The sequence below is a fragment of the Arachis hypogaea genome, chromosome 2, assembly GCF_003086295.3.
Source record: "Arachis hypogaea cultivar Tifrunner chromosome 2, arahy.Tifrunner.gnm2.J5K5, whole genome shotgun sequence".
NCBI classification, from domain to species: Eukaryota; Viridiplantae; Streptophyta; class Magnoliopsida; order Fabales; family Fabaceae; genus Arachis; species Arachis hypogaea.
Genome location: NC_092037.1, coordinates 14,440,173 through 14,462,849, shown reverse-complemented (window position 1 = coordinate 14,462,849; position 22,677 = coordinate 14,440,173). Strand labels below are relative to the sequence as shown.

General features: G+C 31.1%; 3 protein-coding genes across 4 annotated transcripts; all 3 read right to left on the bottom strand.

Annotated features, from left to right (window-relative positions):
• Window positions 1–297: 297 nt before the first annotated feature.
• On the bottom strand, window positions 298–7,751 carry LOC112738477 (putative disease resistance RPP13-like protein 1). 2 transcript variants are annotated; one of them, XM_025788920.2, is made up of 4 exons: window positions 7,605–7,751; window positions 1,540–5,184; window positions 1,144–1,222; window positions 298–582 (listed from the first exon to the last, which is right to left on the bottom strand). In XM_025788920.2, the coding sequence occupies exons 1-2, from the start codon at window positions 7,637–7,639 to the stop codon at window positions 2,070–2,072; spliced, it is 3,150 nt and encodes a 1,049-aa protein (XP_025644705.1). In that variant the 5' UTR covers window positions 7,640–7,751; the 3' UTR covers window positions 298–582; window positions 1,144–1,222; window positions 1,540–2,069. The 2 variants fall into 2 exon arrangements, with proteins under 2 accessions (XP_025644705.1, XP_025644704.1); XM_025788919.3 differs by lacking the exon at window positions 7,605–7,751 and having other exon boundaries at window positions 1,540–5,463.
• Window positions 7,752–7,883: 132 nt separating this feature from the next.
• LOC112738504 (putative pentatricopeptide repeat-containing protein At1g68930) lies at window positions 7,884–8,399 on the bottom strand. Its single transcript, XM_025788921.2, has one exon. The coding sequence runs from the start codon at window positions 8,397–8,399 to the stop codon at window positions 7,884–7,886; it is 516 nt and encodes a 171-aa protein (XP_025644706.2).
• A 26-nt stretch (window positions 8,400–8,425) lies between these two features.
• On the bottom strand, window positions 8,426–9,489 carry LOC114924641 (pentatricopeptide repeat-containing protein At2g46050, mitochondrial-like). The gene is made up of 2 exons (XM_029289878.1): window positions 9,466–9,489; window positions 8,426–9,220 (listed from the first exon to the last, which is right to left on the bottom strand). The coding sequence occupies exons 1-2, from the start codon at window positions 9,487–9,489 to the stop codon at window positions 8,426–8,428; spliced, it is 819 nt and encodes a 272-aa protein (XP_029145711.1).
• Window positions 9,490–22,677: the final 13,188 nt, after the last annotated feature.

The window sequence follows — 22,677 nt, the reverse complement described above, 5'->3', positions numbered from 1 at the left end:
TTATTTTTTTTGTCATATATATGTTTTCAAGGGATTATGAAAGCTGTTGCACCTACCTTTGATTAGAAGCTAATTAAATTAACTGTTTCATGCTTGGTAAGATGTAGATTATCATAGCTTTAACATATAAGTAACACTACTTCCGCTAGCTTCAATAATGATGTTAATCATCATCAGGCCTTTGAATTGTAAATTTAACCCAAAAAAAAAAAGAAATAGAAGAGAAAAAGAAAAAGCCTAAAATTCAAGTTTGATACGACCCTTGCGTTAGATATTGAAACTCATTTGTTTAGCATGTTGGTTCAAAGTTCAAACATGACTGCTATTGATAACCAAACAACCATCTATGGTTCCTATCTTTGAAGCAAAGCATTGAATTCAATAATCCAAACAACTCCACATGTAGTGTGGATATGAATCATATGATACACATCATTCATTAATTTAAACTAGTATAGGTACCAATTAAAATGAAAGCTGAAATCATAAAACACTGCTGCTTTGCAACACATTAATCCAGTTTACATCTCCATATATATAGATATACATCTGCAATGAAATCTCTAACCTCTGAACTTTTACCTGCAAAAGATGGCAACAACAGAAGGAAAAAATTGTTAAATTATTTTGAAGCTTCAACTTTCCATTTCAGGCAAGACAATAAGCTTTATTTTCTTTTAGCCTATCATTCTAAGTCACAAACCACATCATGTTGTGTCATATTGTAAAAAAACTTTAAAAGAAGATTAAAGAATAGAAGAAAAAGAAACAAGGAAACCATATTTAATGTCTCTAGTATTTGGTGAAAGTTTTAATTTTACCTCGAATATTTTTATAAGATTTCAATTGATCTCTCTGCTAAAATTATGGATGAATGACAAGAAATAGAATCGTAACAAAAAGTACAATTTATAGATTCCAAAAACAGTTAAAGAATCAAATTTAAGTTACTACATGACAGTACCAATTAATCTAGCATAAAGCCATAAACATCAAACAGTGGCAAAAGCAGAAACACAATTTTACCATTAAGGGCATATATATAATTCATCTAAAATCAAGTTTTGATAACATTTTTCTTTTTCCCAACAAAAGAGGAATAGTAAATTCTAGAATGGAATAAAGTAGAGTAAATTTACCAACCTGAAACTAAAATATTTGTATAAGATTATATATGATGAAATCTCTGCCATTTGGGCACTTTTACTTCATTATAATGTACCTGCAGAAGATGGATGAAAACAGAAAAATTCAATATCTATTTATGGAGGAAATTCTCAAATAAATACACAATATATAACAGTGACATTTTTTGAGAATAACAGAGGATATTTCTTTTGAACACAACTACAAATTGAGAGATTTCCAATGAATGAAATAAAAAAGAATGCAAATTTTGTTGTTGGCGAATCAGATTATGAGTCCAACTAGTTAATAATGTGTAAAGAAAGAGAGAACTGTTTTCTTTTGAGGAAAAGGAAATTTATACATGTATAATTGAATTGTGGTGGCATGGGAACCGTGAAGTTAGATGATTACCTCTTTCAGAAATCTCTATTCAGAAAATTTGTTTGTGATCGACTTGAATGGTGGGAATGTGGGAAATTTTGGGCCAGATTAGTTGATGCTTGTTCTTGCAGTGTTTTCCCAGCAAATCACAATAATTAACTTGAAGTCCCAAGAGAGAGGGAGGCAGCTTTTCTCCTTCCATATTCTCCAGCTTGTCGCAGTATAAAATGCTCAATTGTTGAAGGGAGGTGAGGCGGAGAAGCTCCTTGCACTCCAATGTCTCCAGATTCTTGAACCCCCATATCTCAAGAGTTGTAAGGGAGGGAAGGTGAGGCAGCGAACCCACCTCTGGGTATGACTTTATGTTACTACACCCATGAATGGTGAGATGAGTGAGGGCGTGGAAGTTGGCGATCCATGATAGATCCCACAGTTGTTCCTCGCAACCTCCCACTTCAAGTGATTTCAAATTAGGCGGGAAACCACCCTCTGCCAACCTGCACATGTCTGAGCAGCCAGATATCTGGAGAGACTGTAGACTTGGGAGTAGACTCTTCATGTCACGTGGTAATGCCTCCAACTTGAAGATGAGTCAAGTTGGGTGCAGCCAGTCCTTCTCCTGCAAATGACACTAATTTGGAGCACCCACTGATTATGAGACGTTGAAGCGCAGCGTGTGGTGCCTCTGAAATTGACACTGATTCCAGATTCCTACAACATGATATCTTCAAATTCTTGAGATTGGGAAAGACATCCAAAGACAAGGAGCTCAGTGGATCACAGCTGTCTTGTATTTGTAGGTCTACCAAATCATAGTTGCGCTGCTGTTGCTCGGGGAATTCAAATTTTGGGCAACGCCAGATTTTCAGCTTTTGCAGAGATTTGGGTAAACAATTGTCCGGAAAGGATACAATAGACGGACACCCTGAAATAAGTAGTTCTTGGAGGCAACATAGATGGTTGATGGTGCATGCATTAAATGATTGAGATGGCCTTATTGATAAAGCATCCCCACCACCTACCATCTCATCAGACCTTCCTTCATCATCTTCCCTCAAACAACAATCCCTTCTCCCGAATATGCCGTTAAGCATATCTCCCTTTAACATTTCACAATCTCTTATTTCAAGTCTCCTAAGCCGAGGAAAAGCTTCTGGGTGAGGTACGTGCCACTCCTCCCAGCATGGCATGTTATGAAACACCAATTCCTCGAGTGAAGGAAACGGTGGAATAGGCGAGGAATGATGATCGCTGTCATTCTTGTAAAACTCATCACCAATACGCTTGAGCTCAAGAAAACCTTCCATGCGCAGGGACTTTAGAGATGGCAGTTGTCCAAGTGAAGGCAGCATGCAGCAATTCTTGCAAGATGCTAGTGTTACACGTGTCATATTGTTGTAAGAACAGTGTCCCACCCAATCTGGAAATCTTTCGCCCTTGTATCCCTTCATTCTCAACTCTTTCAAGCCAGTGTGCGGTTGCAAGCCGTCGAGTATATCTCTCTCAGTCTCTGTGTTTGAAACCATTTCATCATCAAAAGACCATTCCAACGATAAGTTGTCAATGTGGTTCTTCTCCAACATCCTTGCACTCCTTGCTTGTCTCACATCAACAACATTCTCCAACTTCTTAATCTCAAATGATCCTTCAAGATTTGAGAGCCCTCCTAATTCCTGGATTCCATTGTCTTTGTGCTTGCCCACCACAAAGTAATCTAAAATATGCATGTGTTTCAATTTACTTATTCCTCTAGGCATTTCTTTCAAAGAAGTTCCCCTAAGGACAAGATGCCGTAATTTCATAAGTTTATGCATGCCATCGGGCAACATGGTCAGTTTAGAACAGAAATACAATATTAATGTTTGTAGATTATACAAGTTGCATAGTGACTCTGGTAATGTCTTAACATCGGTCCCAGAGAGATTCAAATAGCGTAGATGAATCGATTTACCTATTGAATCTGGTAATACATCAAGTTTACGAAAGGATAAAACTCTCAAGTATTTCAACTTTGATGCTCTGCTTTCCATGCTTAACAAATCATCGATATACAACGATGTCCTCAAAGATTCTGGCTTCACAATGGACTTAAAGACTTTTGAGATTGGATGATCTAACCTTCGAGGTGGGAAATATGAGAAATGGCGAGTGAGAACCTTCTTTTCTTCTTGTTCACGAAGCTCTTGTATTCTACAATAGAAGTCTCCAGCAAGGAATATTGCCAAGTCATGCAAGAGATCATGCATCACGTACCTGTCAGCAGGACACTGAGGTAGTCTAAATAAATACGTTGATTCTAAATCTTCATAATACTTGTCTTGAAGCTTTTTAAAGAATAACCTCGAAGCTAATTCTTCAAAACACTCAGAACCAACCTCTTCTAAACTCTCTCCTCTCTTTGGTACCCGTAAAAGATCTTCAGCCATCCACAGCAAAATTAGTCTGTCTTTATCAAAATAGTAATCTTTGGGAAACAATGAACAATAAACGAAACAACGCTTCAAGTAAGGAGGTAGCTGGAAGTAGCTTATTAACAATGCTGGAATAATTTTACTATTTTTCGTAGAAAATTCCCAGATGTCACTCCTTAAAACAGCATTCCATTCTTTAGCATCACGCTTTCCTTGCAACAAGCGCCCAAGTGTTTCAACAGCTAATGGCAACCCTTTACACTTCTTGACAATATTTCTACCGATTTCCTCTAATGTTGGAATACCGTTTGACTCCAGAAAACATGCATTGGCTGCAAACAATAACCAAGAAGACTCTTCTAACAACTCATTAAGAAAGTGAGAGGGACATGTTTGAACTACTGAAGCAACCTCTTTCATACGAGTTGTAAGAAGAATTGAACTACCCTTAGCCCCACAGTGAAAAGGAGCTATAAATTGCTTCCACTTATGGGCATCTTCGCTCCAGACATCGTCTAGAACAAAAAAGAACTTCTTTCCCGATAAGATTTGCTGCAGTTTATTTTGAAGCAAATTTAAACTCCCAAGGGTACAAGAATTTTTAGTAATCTCCTCAATGGTTTTCTTTGTAATCTCAGCAACATCAAATGTTTCAGAGATGCAGACCCATGCTTTGAGATTAAATCCTTCGGCGACACTATACGCCCATTTGGCTAAGGTTGTTTTACCAACCCCACAAATGCCAACAATTGGAATCACAGATAACTGAGATTCACTGTTGTCATTTATTGTCTTGATTAAAGCTTGTTGATCATCCTCCCTGCCATATATGTTCCCTTCCATCAGACATGTGGTTTCTCGCCATGATGACGATGATGATGATGATGACAAGTTATTATCCTTGGTACTCTTTTGAAGACCAAGGATATCTTTTTGACTTACAAGAAATTCTATTCTTGAAACCACCCCTTCCATGTTATCTACCATCTTCCTATGTCGGTTGAGGAAGAAACTAGGCAACAAAGAACGTACCTCCTTTTGAGTGGCGGCTTTGGTGAGTACAGCGTCCAGAAAGTCATCAGCATCATAAACAGCATCTCTCAGACAGTTGAGCCAATCCCTCACACGATCATCACCCAGTTGCTTGTACTCAGCATCATCAAGCACAGCTTCAGCAGCATGCAGAGAAATTTTCAGCCTCTCAACCAAGCCAGGGCCAAGTTTCTTGCCCAAGACCCGGTTGACCGTATCCATTGTGAGCAACCTGTCAAAGACAACGTTAATGAAGCCAGAAAGGAAAGCTCCACCAACAAGTGCACCAGCCATGATGATATGATCTCAACGACAGCAAAGTGAATGGATTTTCAGAGTGAGGTAAGAGAACAATGGTTGCAGTGTAGTGAACTACTAAGTTTTTCTCAATCAAGTAGTGTATGCTTAGGAGGAGTCAATGATTCCTTAGCAACAAAACATGGTAACTTAAAATAATTCTAAGCAGTGGGGTTCCTAGCTGGCTTTGTACTAACTTCATTTTTCAATTCTTGTTTGAAAGATGCAACAGATTATTAAATAGAAATAGTGTTGTTGTTTGACTTGTTTCAATGTGAGCAACGGTCACTACTCACTAAAGCTTTGTGGAAACTAGAGTCAGCCGCGCCAAGCGCGGAGAAGTAAATTAATTATAATATATAGTATATTTTAATAAGTGTTATATTGTTTAAAAATTTATTAAATAATATGTAAACTAATATTAAATTTAAATTATTTATATTAAAAATATTTTACAAAATATTTATTTGATAATTTGTATATAATTCCATATAATTATTCAACTAAAATATAATTTATTAGTTTAAAAATTTGAATCCAAATATTTTTAAAAAAGACATAGGCCATTTATATTAGAATTGTACAAAACTACATCTTTATTTGTTGCTTTTATTTTTACATTCCCTTTAGTTATCATACTTTGTCTTTTCATATGGTATTCTTTGCTTTACAAATAATTAAAAAAAAAATTAAAAAAAAATGAATTCAGATTAAAAAACACCAAAAATATAATATAAAAATATAAATTAGTTTTATAATCATGATATATTTGAATACGGTTCCGCTACGTTACCAACAGCATATCTGCCAACTTCTGCCAACTCTTATTTATAATTGTGTTTTATGGAAGTGTATTCATAGATGTGTCTAATAAAAACGTCTTTTTTATAGTTGTGTTTAATAGAAGTGTCTTTATAGATATATTTTCTGGATGTGTCTCTTTATATATGTATTTAAAATATATTAATTATTAGACACATCCACGAACACACTTTCATGAAACACAATTATAAATAAGAGTTGGCAGAAGTTGGCAGATATGCTGTTGGTAACGTAGACTTTTCCATTTGAATATACTTAGTAAGGAGATGTACCAAATTTAAATTTATTTGGGTTTAGAAAAATGAATGAAAATGAAAAATACCAAAAATATAATATAAATTTATGAATAAATTTTATAATCATGGTATATTTGAATATATTTAGTAAGAAAATATGACAAATTTAAACTTACATGAAAGAGTTTTTGCTAATTGGTATGAGAAATTAAGAAATAAAGAATAGTAAACGACAAATATGCATAAGTAGACCAAATAATGTAGTAATTAAAGTATTAAGTTGTAGAATTTTAATATTTGTAACTGAAATTTTTATAATAATTATTACTATGACACTTTTAATGTATATTTATTGTATTTAATTAGTATCTTTATGTTTTAATGAATAATAATAAATAAAGAATTTTTTCTTTTAATCTTTTTAAAAAAATTTACTGGTTAATTTTTAAGTTTTGTTAAATTATTAAAATTGTTAGCGTGACATTATTAAAAGAGAAAATCTGGCTTAAACTTATTGTATAAGAAATTAAATATGAATTTTTATATAATAAAAATAGATAGATTAATCAATTACATAAATCTAGGAACATGTAGCTGCACATGAATCATTGTAAGTAATACTAATAACATAAGCTTAAAATTTCTTGCAATCCAGTTCGGACATTAGCTTCACGTGGTTGCTGTCTTCGAGGTTACTCTTTTAAATAGAATTATTTGTAAGTTGTTAAATGTCTTATATGCTTACTTTGTTTGCAACTTTAGACATGCTGTAGAACAGTTACATATTCAATGAAGAAACAACAAAGGTCAATACAGTGAAACACTAAGGATATGTTTGGTTAGGGATTAAAATAGGAGATAAATTTTACCTAAATCAGTCTTACGTGTAAATTTATAGTCCCATTAGGGGGTTAAATGGCTGATTAGAGACTATAAAAGGAGGTATTACTCTCAGTTCTAGGCATTGATTGAAAAACTTAGTAGAATTGGCATGGATATTCATTACAAGAGAGAAGTCTTATATGTGCTATTCCAAAAATCTATCACCACATAGGTGTGTTTGGATAAACTTACTTTGGACAACACAAACTTTTAATCAAATCCTTGTTGATACAATTTTAGAAAAACCAAAAAGTATTTCTCAATTTATTATTGATCATGATCTATATACCATTTACAATTTCACACCATTTTCTTCTTTCATTGACCTAAGCAACATTTTGAGTGTAGCATAAATTTGCAGAAGTTTAGGGTGTACCTTATCACTAGACACAAATGAATGAACTTGATTACCAACCTGTATCCAGCTACAGCCTGGGAATTTAGCAACATTCTTGTCCCTCATGATTTTTCGAACTCTTTCGAACTCTGGCTCTATGGCTAAAAGCTTTCCTACTGCCGATTTAGCCAGTTCTGTATTTTCATGCAGTTTACAAGACCCAATGAATGCTCCTAACATGTTCGATTCAGCTTGAATTGGAATTGATTTCAAGAATTCAAAGGCTTCGTTTATGAAACCATGTCTTCCAAGGAGATCAATAACGCAAGTATAGTGATCTGAATCAGGAATAATATGTTACACATCTGTCATTAATGTGAAGTAGTGCAGTCCTGCGTTCACGAATCCGCAATGCACACAAGCAGAGAGAATGCCAAGAAAAGAAATCCGGTCAGGTTTTATGCCGCAAGATATCATCTTCTCAAACTTCTCAGCTGCTTCTTTGCCAAGACCATGGAATGCATATGCATTTATCAGTGAAGTGTATGTAACAAGATCAGGTTCTAACATCAATCTGAAGCATTTGAATGCATTAGTTATGTTACCACACTTGGAGTATGCAGTAATCAAAGAATTGGAAACAGATACAAATTCTTGAAATGACAGCTTAACTGCCAAGGCATGAGCTTGCTGAGTTTCAGTTATGGCAGAAGCATAGCCACACGAGCTAAGAACGCTGGAAATAGTGAGTTCATCGGGGAAAAATCCTTCGAGTAACATATCTCTGAGAATCTTCATAACATCAATCACTTCGCCACAATTTCCACACCCAACAATCACGGTATTCCATGCCACAACATTTCGAATCGCCATCTTGTCAAATACTCTCTTTGCATCAGTTACATCTTCATTTTTTGCGTACATATTTTGATTAATGCATTCGCCACTAGAATATCGGATTCAAATGACAGTTTCAGAATAAGACTATGAGCTTGCTTTCCAAAATCATAATATTCGAAAATATCACATATACTTAGCAGGCTGCTAAAAGTGAATTCGTCGCCATTAGCACCATCCGATCTCATTGAGTTGAAAATGCTAAAGGCCTCTTCTGGTAAACAATTCAGGGCATAACAAGAAATCACGACATTCAACATAACCAAATCTCTATGTGTAACAGCACAAAAAACCATCCTTGAATTCTCAACCAAACCAAATTTTGCATAAAAATCAACCAAAGCACTACCTACAAAACAATCCAAATCAAGTCCTCTTTTCATTGCAAAACAGTGCAGTTGTACTCCAATTTCTATATCATGAAGCTTTGCACATACACCAATCAAAGCATTCAATGTTATATCCTCCGGAGCCACCTTTTCGAACAACATCCGCTTGAAATAAGAAAACCCCAGATAAGGATTCAAGACATTTTCATTTCCACATCCAACAACGCCACGGATCACGATATTCCACGAGATCACATTTCTCCCAGGCAATTCATCAAACAGTTTCAGTGCATCTTTGGTTTCGTTGCATTTAAGGTAAATACTCAAGATCTGATTTTGCACTGACAGAACATGACAAAAACCAAACTTTATCAAATGGGCATGCAACTGTTTCCCTTCAGGGAGAAAAGCCCTTATAGCAGCAACTTTGAGGGCTTTAGCACAAAACAAATGAACAATTTCAGGTCCCTGAAGTTGGGTTCATTAAGAATTGGAACAAAAGCTTTGAGTCTGCTAAGGGAATGATTACATGGATGTGGTTCATGAGAATAGTTACTGAAGCATTGAGTTACAAATGAGAAAAGTGTTGGAGGGAAAAGGAACTGTTTTTTGAAATGGGATTTGAAGATCATAGGATAAAAAGATAAAAACATTATATATATATATATATATATATATATATATATATATATATATATTTTTTTTAAAACTACCAAAAGTACTAAAATGGGAGCCATTTGTGTACCTCAAATTTTTTTAATCTTTCAATTTGAGAATTCCATTTCTGCATCTCCCAAAAATTGGAAGATCTGATTTCTACATCCCAAATTAAACGAGTAAATAGTCAAATTAGTTCCTGAAAAATCACTCGTTCTCTAAATTGGTTCTCCAAAAATTTTTTAATCAAATTTGTCATTTAAATTAGTCTTGTTAATCATGTCACTTTCATTACTAATAACATTAGAGTTTGTTGATGTGATACGTTAAGTAACATCACAACACACACCTAGTAGTCCTAATTGACTATTAACATGATTAGCTTATCAAATTAGATCAAATCAACTCTAAATTGAGGAATTCCAATGCCTCAAGTTATCACCTCAATTAGGTTTTGATTTGATATAATTTCATAAACTTATTATGTTAATAGTTAATTATGACTCTATTGAGGTGTCACTTAAATTGTTATATTAGCAAATTTTGACATCATCAACCAAAAAAAAAAAGCAACAGAAAGACTAACATGATTAATTTAAAATCTTTAAAGGATGAATTTGATTAAAAAAAACTTTTTGAGACGAATTTGGAGAATGAATGATCTTTCAGGGATTAATTTGATCATTTACTTTAAATTAAACCGTTTCACATTTGAGATTAACCCCCCAATAGTCTACAATCCGAAAAAATACAATAGCAACAATAAAAAGTAAACATTTGATATTTTATTTGTAATTATTTTATTTTGTACTCTAATTATACCTGTTTGACATACGAGACAAACATAAATATCTAAAGCATTTTTCTATATTCATTTCGCCTGGGATGATATAATCATTTTGGTTTGGCATTTTTTTTTTGTTCAATATATGTTTCCAAGGGATTATGAAAGCTGTTGCACCTACCTTTGATTAGAAGTTAATTAATTTAGAATATATGTCTTATTCTTATGAAAAAAAAACATGTAGGTTAGTACTGAATATATATATAATTAAGTAAAGGTGTGGTGCTGAATATACATGGTGTGGTGCTGCACACAATATAAACAAGAGTTTCCCATGTTGCAACTATAAAATGCCAAACTGGATTATAGTACAGTGACTCTGCTGACCAAAACATCCTTGTGTAGATCTCAAGAAATATAAAAAGTAACCATGCTCCCATTTCGATCAAAATGAACTTTATAATAAAGCGGTCAATCACGACCATGACGAGGAGAAGGCCACCAACCAATTAAAAAGCCTTTGGTGTTAATCCTTTATAAATTGAGACTTAGATTTCCCCAACATCTGCAAAAATTGAAAAAGAAATTATAAAGATTATGCCCCATTGTATGGTAGAATACAAGTTGACAGAAAAATGCAATTATGATAACAGACCTTCGTCAGCGCTGCTGCTGCTGCAATTATGACAGAAAAATGCACAGAAAAATGCATTAAAATTTGCCATGGAAGGTAGTCTGAGAACCTGAAGCCGATCCATCATGTCCTCGCAATTGGTGTACAGTGCCTCACATAGCTTTGAAGATTGGTATTCATTTTTTAAAATGACATTCCTATTCCTATATACCTGCAGAATTGTCCTTCATAAGTATTAATTGTTCAGAGTAAACATGTGCTTGAAATTATCATATTAAAATCCAAGATGAAACTAGATAAAGAGAGCAAATAACCATTTATCAACAAATCAAGGGCATCTTCGTTTTTTCAAAACAGTCACTGCGGTAAAAAGAAACCTACCAGCTTGGCAAAACTTTTTCATAAGATAACAAAAGAAGTTGCAAAAGCATTGATGCTTTAAGTTTGAAGCTCTGTAGACATAAATCCAGCATAATAGATGCTTTTCATTCTTGTTGAGTCAACAATCACAAAATTCTTGCTACTTACTGACTTTTGAACCAGAATGCCACAAAACAAAAACCTTAAAAGAAAATAGTTCTACTATCTTTGGCTACGATTTTTACCTACTAGTTAAGTCACACTATTTTTATTCAAAGCACATGACATTTTAGAGAGAATTTCACCCTCAAACAGGACGAGAAATTGGAAAGTTTTGCTCTCTAATGTCTTCTTTCATTGGTTTCCTTTTACATGAGGATCTCTTGTCCTCCATTCTCTTTTCTTGTTCAGAAAATTATTCTTTTATCTAAAAATAATTCCAATAAGCCGATTTCATTTTTCAAATATACTATAAGTATTCAAGAAATACCTTATGTATTTCTTCATCCAGTTGTATCACTGATTTCCCAGCATGGTGACGACCAAAATGTTGCTGATCAAAGGATCGCATGGCTTCATCTCTGGAGTTATCATGGGACTGTTGCAGAGATCCCTCTGGAAGAGGTAGTTGCAATACTCAATACTCAATACTCTTAATTGTTATTATCCTATTCCGCAACATATGCTATAATGTACAAATACTTTGTTTCTGCTCAAATATCTATATCGTAGGCGTATCTGCATATACTATTAAATTAAACTTCCTAATTGTGACTATAGTTTTGATAAAATGGCCGTATTTACTTATTGCTATTTGTGCAAAACGTAAGGCCAGACTAGCTAGCATTAATTCTCTTACAAGAAACTAGTATAACTTAGAAAACAACAATGATAAAGCCATGAAGAGATTCTATTAGTTCCTACTAAACAAAACAATTAGATCAAAACTAAAGGTGAATTTTCAGTATTAAGAAATCAACTATCTCTCTTAAATCTCCAATTCAATTATGCCAGTAATCCAAAGGGTTGACTTACTATACAATGAACGAGTGCAGAAATAGAAGGAAAGATGAAGAGGTACTAGAGGGCCGAAAAAGAGTTAGTTTTCTTGTTCCTGCGATTGTGAGCACACGCTGATGCTGCGGAAATCCTTTTGCTGGTTCAGATTGCCATTTTCCTTCTCAATTCTGATAAAGAAAATTGACAATTGAGAAAGATGATCAACACAATGCAAGTGAAGAGTGAACATTGACAATTGAGAAAGATGATCAACACAGCAGAGCAACAAAACACACAACAGCACACCAGAACCAGAACCCAGAACCCACAGCAGCAGCAGCAGCAGCACAACCAGAAAATTAATAACAGCGCAAAATTAATACTACCAACAGCATTCAGCATTCAGCAACAAAAATTATCCTTCAGCAACAAACAACACCTGATTTGATTTCCATTTTTAAAAAACAGCAACAATCGTTAAAAAACAGTAACAAGTAATCCCTAATCACACTAAACCTGAAATCAATAAAGCTAAACAAAAATTTCAATAATGATTTGATTTCTATTTTTAGCAGCAGCAAGAAAATTTCAACAAAAATTTCAGGAATTAAAAAAAGAGCAACAGCACAAAATCAATGCAAAAGAAAGATTGATGATTTCAGTTTCACAGCTTGACATTCCACATTCCTTTGTCATTCACTGCTGAGAGAGTCAGACCCCTGAAGATAAATGCTACAAAGCTCAAAGAGAAAGGGATTTCGACCTCATCAGACGACCAATCGAACCCTATGATTTCATAATCTAGGATATCAAAGAGGAGGTGAAGAATTTACTACTATGAAGAAGATTCGCCAGAACATGAGAGATTGGAATAGAGGGATTTTTCCAAGCCTTTTTAGAATCAATCTATACACGCTTAGAGACAGAAAGATCCAAGACTAGCCCAAGGAAAGTAAAAAGACCGAGAAGAATACCCAGTCGACCATTAATCCATTCACAGTTTCACATTCAAAAATCAGCAACAGGGCATAAAAGGAAGAGAAGAACCGAAGAAGTGAAGGCAGTGCCACTAACCTTCGACGGAGACATGGACGGCGACCGGCGAGACGACAGCGAGTGGCGACACAGCGGCGAGCTGCTCCAAGTTCGAGAGAAGCCAGGGAGGACGGGGACAGGGGAAAGGAGAACGCCGAGCTACAAGAGAGGAAGCAGAGGCGCCGACAGCACGGACGGCGGCGGCACTGCAGCGGAACCGTTGCAGGGAGAACTTAGGGTTTTGGTTGGGTGAGTTTGACCTTGGGTTCAGATTTCAGGGGATAGTGATTCTCGAATTGGGGGGTGGGGTGGGTGTTAGGAGGAAGCGGTGGGTTTTGGAAATTGGATCGGACCATTTTTCAGGCCGGTTCCGATTGAACCGGTTAGACCGGCCGATTCGGTCAATTTTCAGAATATTGATTCTCTATTCTATTATATAAAAATCGGATTTCTGCACTTAATGATGAAGCTGACGTGACATGCTTCTGAGAGTATTTCCCGATTTATTTCTTTTAACGCATTAAATATAAGTTATTACGATAAACTAACTATATCAACTAATTGATTTGATTAGATATTTAAGTATCATACAATTTAATATTATGTATATCAATTAATTGAATATAATTGTTAGAGTATAATTAAGATCAATTAGCATTATTCAACATATCTGAATATTTATTATAGGATATTACGTCTTTATTATTTCGATTCTCTTATCACCTATAAATACCATTTTATATTGTGAATACTCACAAATCTTTTTTCTATTTCTCCATCTCCCCTTTCTAGCATGGTATAAGAGTCATGGTATCCTCATTGAAGAGGATTAAGTTGATTTTTTTCTGGTGAAATCACCGTACTTTTCATAATTTTCTTTCATGCCTTTTTTTTTTCACTTTTGTCAATGTCTTGATGCTTTTCTTATCTCACCGATTAGCTCATCTACTACTTATTTATTCTCATGAAAAAATCATTTATTTTTCGTCACTATATGATACTTTGTCACTTTTCAATAATTTTCTAACAATTCATCATCTTTTTAACAATTTTTCAATAGTTAGCCATTTTTACTACAGTTCCATGTACGTTCTCTTTAAAAAAATATTTTTTTAACGTTTCCATTCTATAAATGATGGGAAAGGAGGGGGAAGATGAGAACAAACTAATAAAATAACCAAGCAAGATAAATATTAAGAACATCAAATAAAACTAAGAACACAACAGCATTGACAACATTCACATGTATAAAGAGAATTAAGAGATTTCACAGACTTCACAAATAATTATGTTTTAATTAGGGCAAATCACTATATTAAGCCAAGGAGAACAAAAATTTACACAAATCCGCCAAACCAAAAATTATTTCATGAATCAACCGATACACATTTCTATATAGTTCGAATTAAGTTATTTCGAACTTGATTTACATGTAATTCGAATCAACTTGATTCGAATTATACACAAACGCACACACCCACTAATTCGAATCAACTTGATTCGAATTACACACATACAATAATTCGAATCAAGTTGATTCGAATTACACCCTGATTTATTAAAAAAATAAAAAATTTATTAAAAAAATAATAATTTAAAATTAAAATATATATTTTATTTCATACATTAAAAAAAAGCTAACAAAATATTTAATTACGAGATTTTTTTAAAATATTAATGAGCTATCAATTCGAATTCCATACAATACTCTTTTGTCCATTTTTAACTGTTCATGAATATTTTTTAATAAATTTTTTTAAATTATACGGTGAGATATTACATTATTCAAATTACACATGAGGAAGTTCGAATCGCTCTGATTCGAATTATATGGCGAGCAATTCAAATTCTATACAATACTCTTCTGCCCATTCTTGATAGCTCATGAATATTTTTTAATAAATTTATTTTAACTATACCACAAAAAAATATTTTATTCTATGTAAAATAATTTAAAAATTGGCTTTAAAAATATTAGAAGTACTATAAAAATTTGTAATGTTCTAATGACTTAGGTAAATACATGCATGTACACAAATTTTAAATAAAATACTCTACATAGTCAATAATAATTTAAAAATTAAAAAAATATTTTATTCTATCCAAAATAATTAAAAAATATATTTTATTCTATACAAAATAATTTTAAAAAAATGGCTTAAAAGATGTTATGAGTACTATAAAGTTTATAATATTCTAGTGATTTAGGTAAATACATAATAAAAATATATTTTTTTAATTTCTAAATTATTATAGACTATGTAGAGTATTTCTTTAATGTCCTAAGTCATTACAAATGTTTATAATACTCCTAACATCTTTTAAGCCATTTTTAAATTATTTTGCATAGAATAAAATATTTTTTTGTGGTATAATTAAAATAAATTTATTAAAAAATATTCATGAGCTATCAAGAATGAGCAGAAGAATATTGTATATAATTCGAATTGCTCACCATATAATTCGAATAAGAGTGATTGAACTCCTCCATGCGTAATTCGAATTATGTAATATCTCACCATATAATTTAAAAATTTTTATTAAAAAATATTCATGAACTATTAAAAATAGACAAAAGAGTATTGTATGGAATTCGAATTGATAGCTCATTAATATTTTAAAAAAATCTCGTAATTAAATATTTTGTTAGCTTTTTTTTAATGTATGAAATAAAATATATTTTTTTAATTTTAAATTATTATTTTTTTAATAAATTTTTTATTTTTTTAATAAATCAGGGTGTAATTCGAATCAACTTGATTCGAATTATTGTATGTGTGTAATTCGAATCAAGTTGATTCGAATTAGTGGGTGTGTGCGTTTGTGTATAATTCGAATCAAGTTGATTCGAATTACATGTAAATCAAGTTCGAAACAACTTAATTCGAACTATATAGAAATGTGTATCGGTTGATTCATGAAATAATTTTTGATTTGGCGGATTTGTGTAATTTTTTGCTCTCCTTGGCTTAATATAGTGATTTGCCCTTTTAATTATGTTGTAAAATATAAATTGGAGCTATTTAAAATTAGTTTTTTTATCATTAATATTAACTTAAATTATAATAAGGTAAAAAATAAAAATAATATATAATAATTTAATTTAATTATTTATGCTACTAAAATTATTCTTTATTATATCTCATTTATTTCTATTCAATAGTGATATTTAATTGTCTATTTTAAATAAAAATTTGAATTGATTGAATTGATTTTTTTCAATTAGTAATATAATTATTGTCATATTTGCTTTGCTCAGTAATATTTTTTAATTTATTTAATATGATTAATCATCTCTTTCTTATTTTATGCTAATTTAACTAATTAAAGTTAATAAATTTCAGTTATTTTAATTCTTGTAATTTTTTATTCTAATAATGTATTTTAATTAATGCATTAATACAATTTTAATATTTATATTTCATTAATAATAATAATAATCTCATTTTAAAGTGACGTTTTATTCCCAATATATATATATATATATATATATATATATATATATATATATATATATATATAATATGTATAATTGTAAAAAATTTATTATTTCTTTATACGATTAGATTATACATTTATATTCAATTTATTTGATTACTTAATTAGAATTAATTATATTAAAAAATTAGATTAAGATTATGGTAGACTAATTATATTATTATTAATTAATTATATTAAAAGATTAAAATTATGATGGATTATTATTATTTTATTATTTTTATTTTTGATATTAATTCAGATATTTAGTTTCTTTTTATTATTATTTTTTATTTGTTTATTCTATGTGTTTATTCCCATAAATCTTGCTAAATTAAATAAGATACTGTATATCTTCTTTTTATTCCTCTTTTATATACACATAAAATTTATTAAATTATTTTTCTTCCATCTAATCATTTTTTTTTCTTCTATTTATATTTTTTTTCTTCAATATTTTATTGGTTCTTATTTTTCTAAATTTTACTTTAATTTGTGTATTTGTTCTTATTATACCTAACTTTTTTTTATATGTATAATATACATTTTTATATATGTTATAAAAATATGATTTGATTCCATTAACTTGCCAATTTTTTTGAAAAATTTAAAGCTAAAGCACAAAAATATATTTATAGATATTTTATTTTTTTTTAAACTAAAAAATGTAATACTTTTTACCATAGTTTTTGAAATCCTAAGTTAAATATGAATATTGATTTTTGAAATAGAATAAATATATTTTAAATTTTTTGCATCTAAAAATAATATTCTATCAATATTAGAATTATTTAGTTGGATAAGTAATAGTGAATATAGAATTATTTAAGATGGATAGAATTAAGTACATCTTTTTATTGAAACTACGAATTTAAAAATATTATATTCAATTCTCAATAGTTAACTCCTCATTGAACCATTGTATGTTAAAAAAATTTTTGAAGAAATAAAATAATTTTACATATATAATTTTTTTTAAAAATTTAATTAATTCAATATATTTATTGTTGTTGATTAAAAAGTAAATTAAAATGATAATTTAATATTTCTATACTCTTAAAATATTATTTATTTATTTTTTTAGCATTCTTTATCCTCCAATGATCACATTAATATAATTTAATTCAATAAAATTATTTATCATCATTTGATTGAATAAAAATTCTATTTTATCTGAAAATTTTAGGATTTCTCAACCTCAAGATCATTCATATTAAATCATTAAGAAATATAACTGAGAGCGCAGAAGCGTCCCTTCATTCTAGAGCATGATTGAGATTTGAGAGCTTGACTCTTGTGATTATTTGATCTTCGTCAACCAAAACCTTCTGTATCCCTAATAGGGCTGAATCACAACTCTACTGTGGGAAAAGAGCTACGGAGGCGAGTTTAATGTGTTTGAGACCAAAAATTCTGAAGTCATTATTTATATTTAAGTGTGACACTCATTAAACCCAAAAATTCAAATAAAATAATATCTATGGTTTTAATCTCATTTATCCAAATCAAAAGTAATAATCACTTATTTAATTCAACATTTATGACAATAAATAAGATCACCGTTATATAAGTCATTTAATGTGAAATTACTTAAATTGCGATTATAATTAATATATGTATTACCCATAAATATATTACGAAATAATAATTTTCTAACAATATTCCACTTGGGCTATACATATATATTTTTTTGAGATAATCACATCTTATAAATTTTATGCGTACATCTGAATGTTATTTTCCTGATTATTACTTTAATAATCTGGTATGTCTCATATATTCGTTATGAAATTACCACAAATTTTATCACATTAGTGTCGCAACGAAACCACGATGATCGCCGAAATAAAATATTCAACCACATGGATCAAATTTGAAGAGAAAATTCAGAAATTACATGCAAAAATGATTTCATGCATGCCTAGCTATTTTTAATTGGTCCAACTTGAATAAAAATTTTATTTTATTCGGTGACAGACTCAGATGAAACTGCAACGGCAATGCCCAGACTCATAGCGACAGCGACTAAGTGATGAGTCTGTGGAAGAAGAAGAGAAGAACTTAACAGACTCACAAAGAGAGAGAGAGAGAGAGAGAGAGAGAGAGGAATTTACCTAGAGAAAAGAGACTCGGCAGGAGAAAGGTGGCGACGAACTCAACAGCGACGATAACGGGATAAACAGCGATGGCGACATGAGCTGTGAGGGGTAGGCAGCGACAAGCTCAGTAACGACGATGATGGAACTATGAGGTTTTTTGTGAAGAAGCTGACAAGAAGAAGACTCTGAGTGAGAATGACTGGGTTTCTCTTGCATGGATATAGAGTATGGATTGAAGTTATGAATCACTGAATTTGTGATGTGAGGTAAACCCTAATTCCTAAAAAAGTGTTTATATGTATATATCTGGAGCGGGTACACCATAAACCCGACCATTCCCTTCCTGAGCAAAATCTGCCCCGACTCGGGTCAAGTTATTACCCTCTCCAACTGGGTATAGATGGGTCGAGTACCCACGTATTCGGATACTCTTGCCAAGTCTAACTACATATTGATACTCCATTTATTAAGGGTTTACCACTATCCAATAGATTGCTACACACACAAGGCGAGATTCTAACTCCTAATAGTTGTTTAAGCGGACGAGTGAGATGATCACTCAACAAATTCAAATTGATTAAGACAAATATTAATTATTTTTAATATTTTAATATTAAAAATTCTAAGTGTTTGATTTTAATTATAACTTTGTAAAATATTTATAATAATAATTACTATATATATTTTATTTAATTTTTAATAAAATTTTTTATATAATTTTATGCAGGGATAGATCCAAAAATGTTATCATAGGGGCAATAACATATATAATATTAAAATATTATGCAAAAAATTATATAATGTAAGATGTATTATAAAAATATACCGATAGAGAATATATTTTAAAGTACAAAAAATATATGTGCACTTTTTACTAACGAAGTGATCGATTCTCTGTATTATAAAATTCATCGATAATGGAATCCGTGTCAAATTTTTTAGCAGTTTTCTTTTCAATATAAATAAACGACAATTAGCAAAAAATTCATCTTTTATTTTGTTTCTGAGTTATTTTTCACAATATTCATAGCTGAAAGAAATCTCTCAGTTGTATTAGCAGTTGAAACAGAGAAAATTAATACCAAATGAATCAAGAAGGACGGTCACAAGAAAAAAAGAATTCACTTTATGGGATTTAAAAAATTTTATTTAAGTAAAAAGTATTAGTAATAATATATTTTTTTAAATTTTCTTAATATTATTACTTACTTTTTAGATATTAGAAATCATTAATATTTAAGTTAGACTTGACTTTTATTTATACTAGATTAAATACTAAATAAATTTTTTAAAAAATTAAATCATACTTAATAACTTATTACTATTAACTTTTTTTTTAAAAGGTTGGAGAGTTCGAGACCTCCACTCACTTCTAATATGTCTGTCACTAATTTTATATATTATCCCGTACTGAGTACGGGAGCATACACTAGTTACATAAAAAATCGGTTTTATTTTGGTTAATTAAAAAATTTAAAAGAACTAATTTATTAAAACGTCCAATAATATAACGATACGTAAGTGTCGTTACAAAAAGACATTTTATGCAACTCTATGGGAGCATCCCCGTAGCGACGTGGCGTAATAGGAATAACCGAATTGATGATAAGAAAATTGATACGTGTTTTTTTTATTAGAAACTCAATTATGGACAAAAAACAACACAGAATCGAGATTCTCGCAAAATAACTGACGAAACCCAAACCAAACCGCATAGCACTTATAATCATTTTACAGGTTGCTCACCTGAAACTGCAAAATTACAACCAGCAAAAGCATATAATTCCATACCTAACACTAATTATATTACCTATAAAAAAATATTATCTATTATGAAAATGAAAAAAACACCAATCCAAATTAATGATCAGACTATTATAGTAAAAATATTCCATGAGAATATACAATTTAGTTTATGCAAAGATTTTTCCCGTACATTAACATAGATCTAATGAATTTTAGTTTTCAAGTTAAATAAGAAAAATAATCTATTAAACACAGAAAATAACGCACCTTCTTTCCACCAGTCAACTTCCCATCAAACATGACACTATTAACTCTACATTAAAAAGACAAATTTTCTTATTGTAACATCTATTTAGTAAACAAAAACCAAATTAGGAATGAATCATAATGTTGAGAGTTAAAACTCAAATTGTAAATCCAATTGAATAGAGCAGAACTTGAGACGAAATTGGCGGTGAAGAGAGATGCAGCCACTGTAGCAGAGGTTCGGAAAAAAATGAGGACTTAATCACAAAATTGAGATTGCATTACCTCACCTAATCTAATAAATCTGCTCGATCACTTCTTATGTTCGTTTATATACTAAAACCAAAGTTAATAAATTATGTTTAGCAAAGATTGAGACTTACAATTGGTTCTTGCAAAATTTGCTTTATGACTTTGACGATGATCTGATGCGCCACAGGCGATCACCACGCACATCCCAGGCTACGAAGGAACAATGTTTTGACAACCTATTGCTCACTAAGTTCTCAATACGGAGGCATATGATGGAGCGAATATCATCTCAGGGTCGGCGCCCTCCCTCGGTGTCTTCTGTCATTCGAAGCCTTCTTCTGCTCGGCTAAATGTGTGTGACTGTGTGTGCCTTTGAATCGACATAAATATTTCTTCTCCTTTGAAGTTTCATGTTCTGATTCCATTATCAACGGCTTGCTTTGGAATTGATGTGAAGGCGCCAGCTGACCAGCTGCTGCAGCGGCAGGCATACAAAAAAAAAGCCAAAAAGCAAAGGATATCTAATTTCATAAATGAAAAAAGAAAAACAAGATGACACCCCACTTTTAGAGTAGAAGAGAAAAAGATTTTTATCAGGGTTATTGGTCACCGGTAGTAGGTGGGCACTGAATTTTAATTCCATTAATGACAAATAAGGTGTAGTAGTTGGAATATGTATTAATGGGTGTATCATGTATGTGGATATCTATGTGCATATTTTTTTTGGATTTGGATCCTCTAAAGTTTGAATTTTATTTTAGAGAGTAAAGTGTGATCTCTCACCATTAATTTTACTTTAGAGAGTAAAGTTTGAACTACTCCAATCTGACTAACATGGTAAAACCCAGTTGATCGTAAATGCTCCTCCACTCTCTCATTGTACCGATAAGGAGGGACATGGTGATCACATGTCATCATCCGTAAAGCCTACAAAAGCATAGCAAAAGCACGATTCAAATTACACAACTATCATACATAATTTTAAAAATCTAATTAAAACATATAATTATATTGAATCTGATTTACTAAGTAATAACATTTTCATCTCTAATTTTAATTAATGTACATAGAGCCTATATCTAACTTACGGCAGATAATAGTCACTAATACATACTTTTACTGTCTATCTAACTAATAATGTCCCAATGTAATAATAATAAAACCTCAACTAAAATAATATACTTCTGTACATTAAAAGACTAACAAGAAACAAGTTATTACTACCAAAACCGCAAATAAATTATACTTTATAGATCCTAATTTACTATTTGAAATTATCAACATTGTTCCAAAAAAATATATACCAAAAGTATCCTAAAATTATAACTTTTAGAATTAATTACAACAGTTAACTAATTAATTATTATTTCTAAAATTATTATAAAAAATTATAAACAAGTCATTTTAATACTAATCTATTATATTGGAAAAAAGTCTAAACAACAATTACTTATTTCTAAACACACATGTTGCTAACCATTATTTAAACATATAACCATAAATTCTTAAAATTAAACATAACAGTTAACTACTTAACTCTAATTTCAAATATTATTACAAAAATTTATAAACAAGTCATATTTAATATTGAACTATTCATATTCGAAAAAAAATTCTAAACAAGAATTAATTTTAT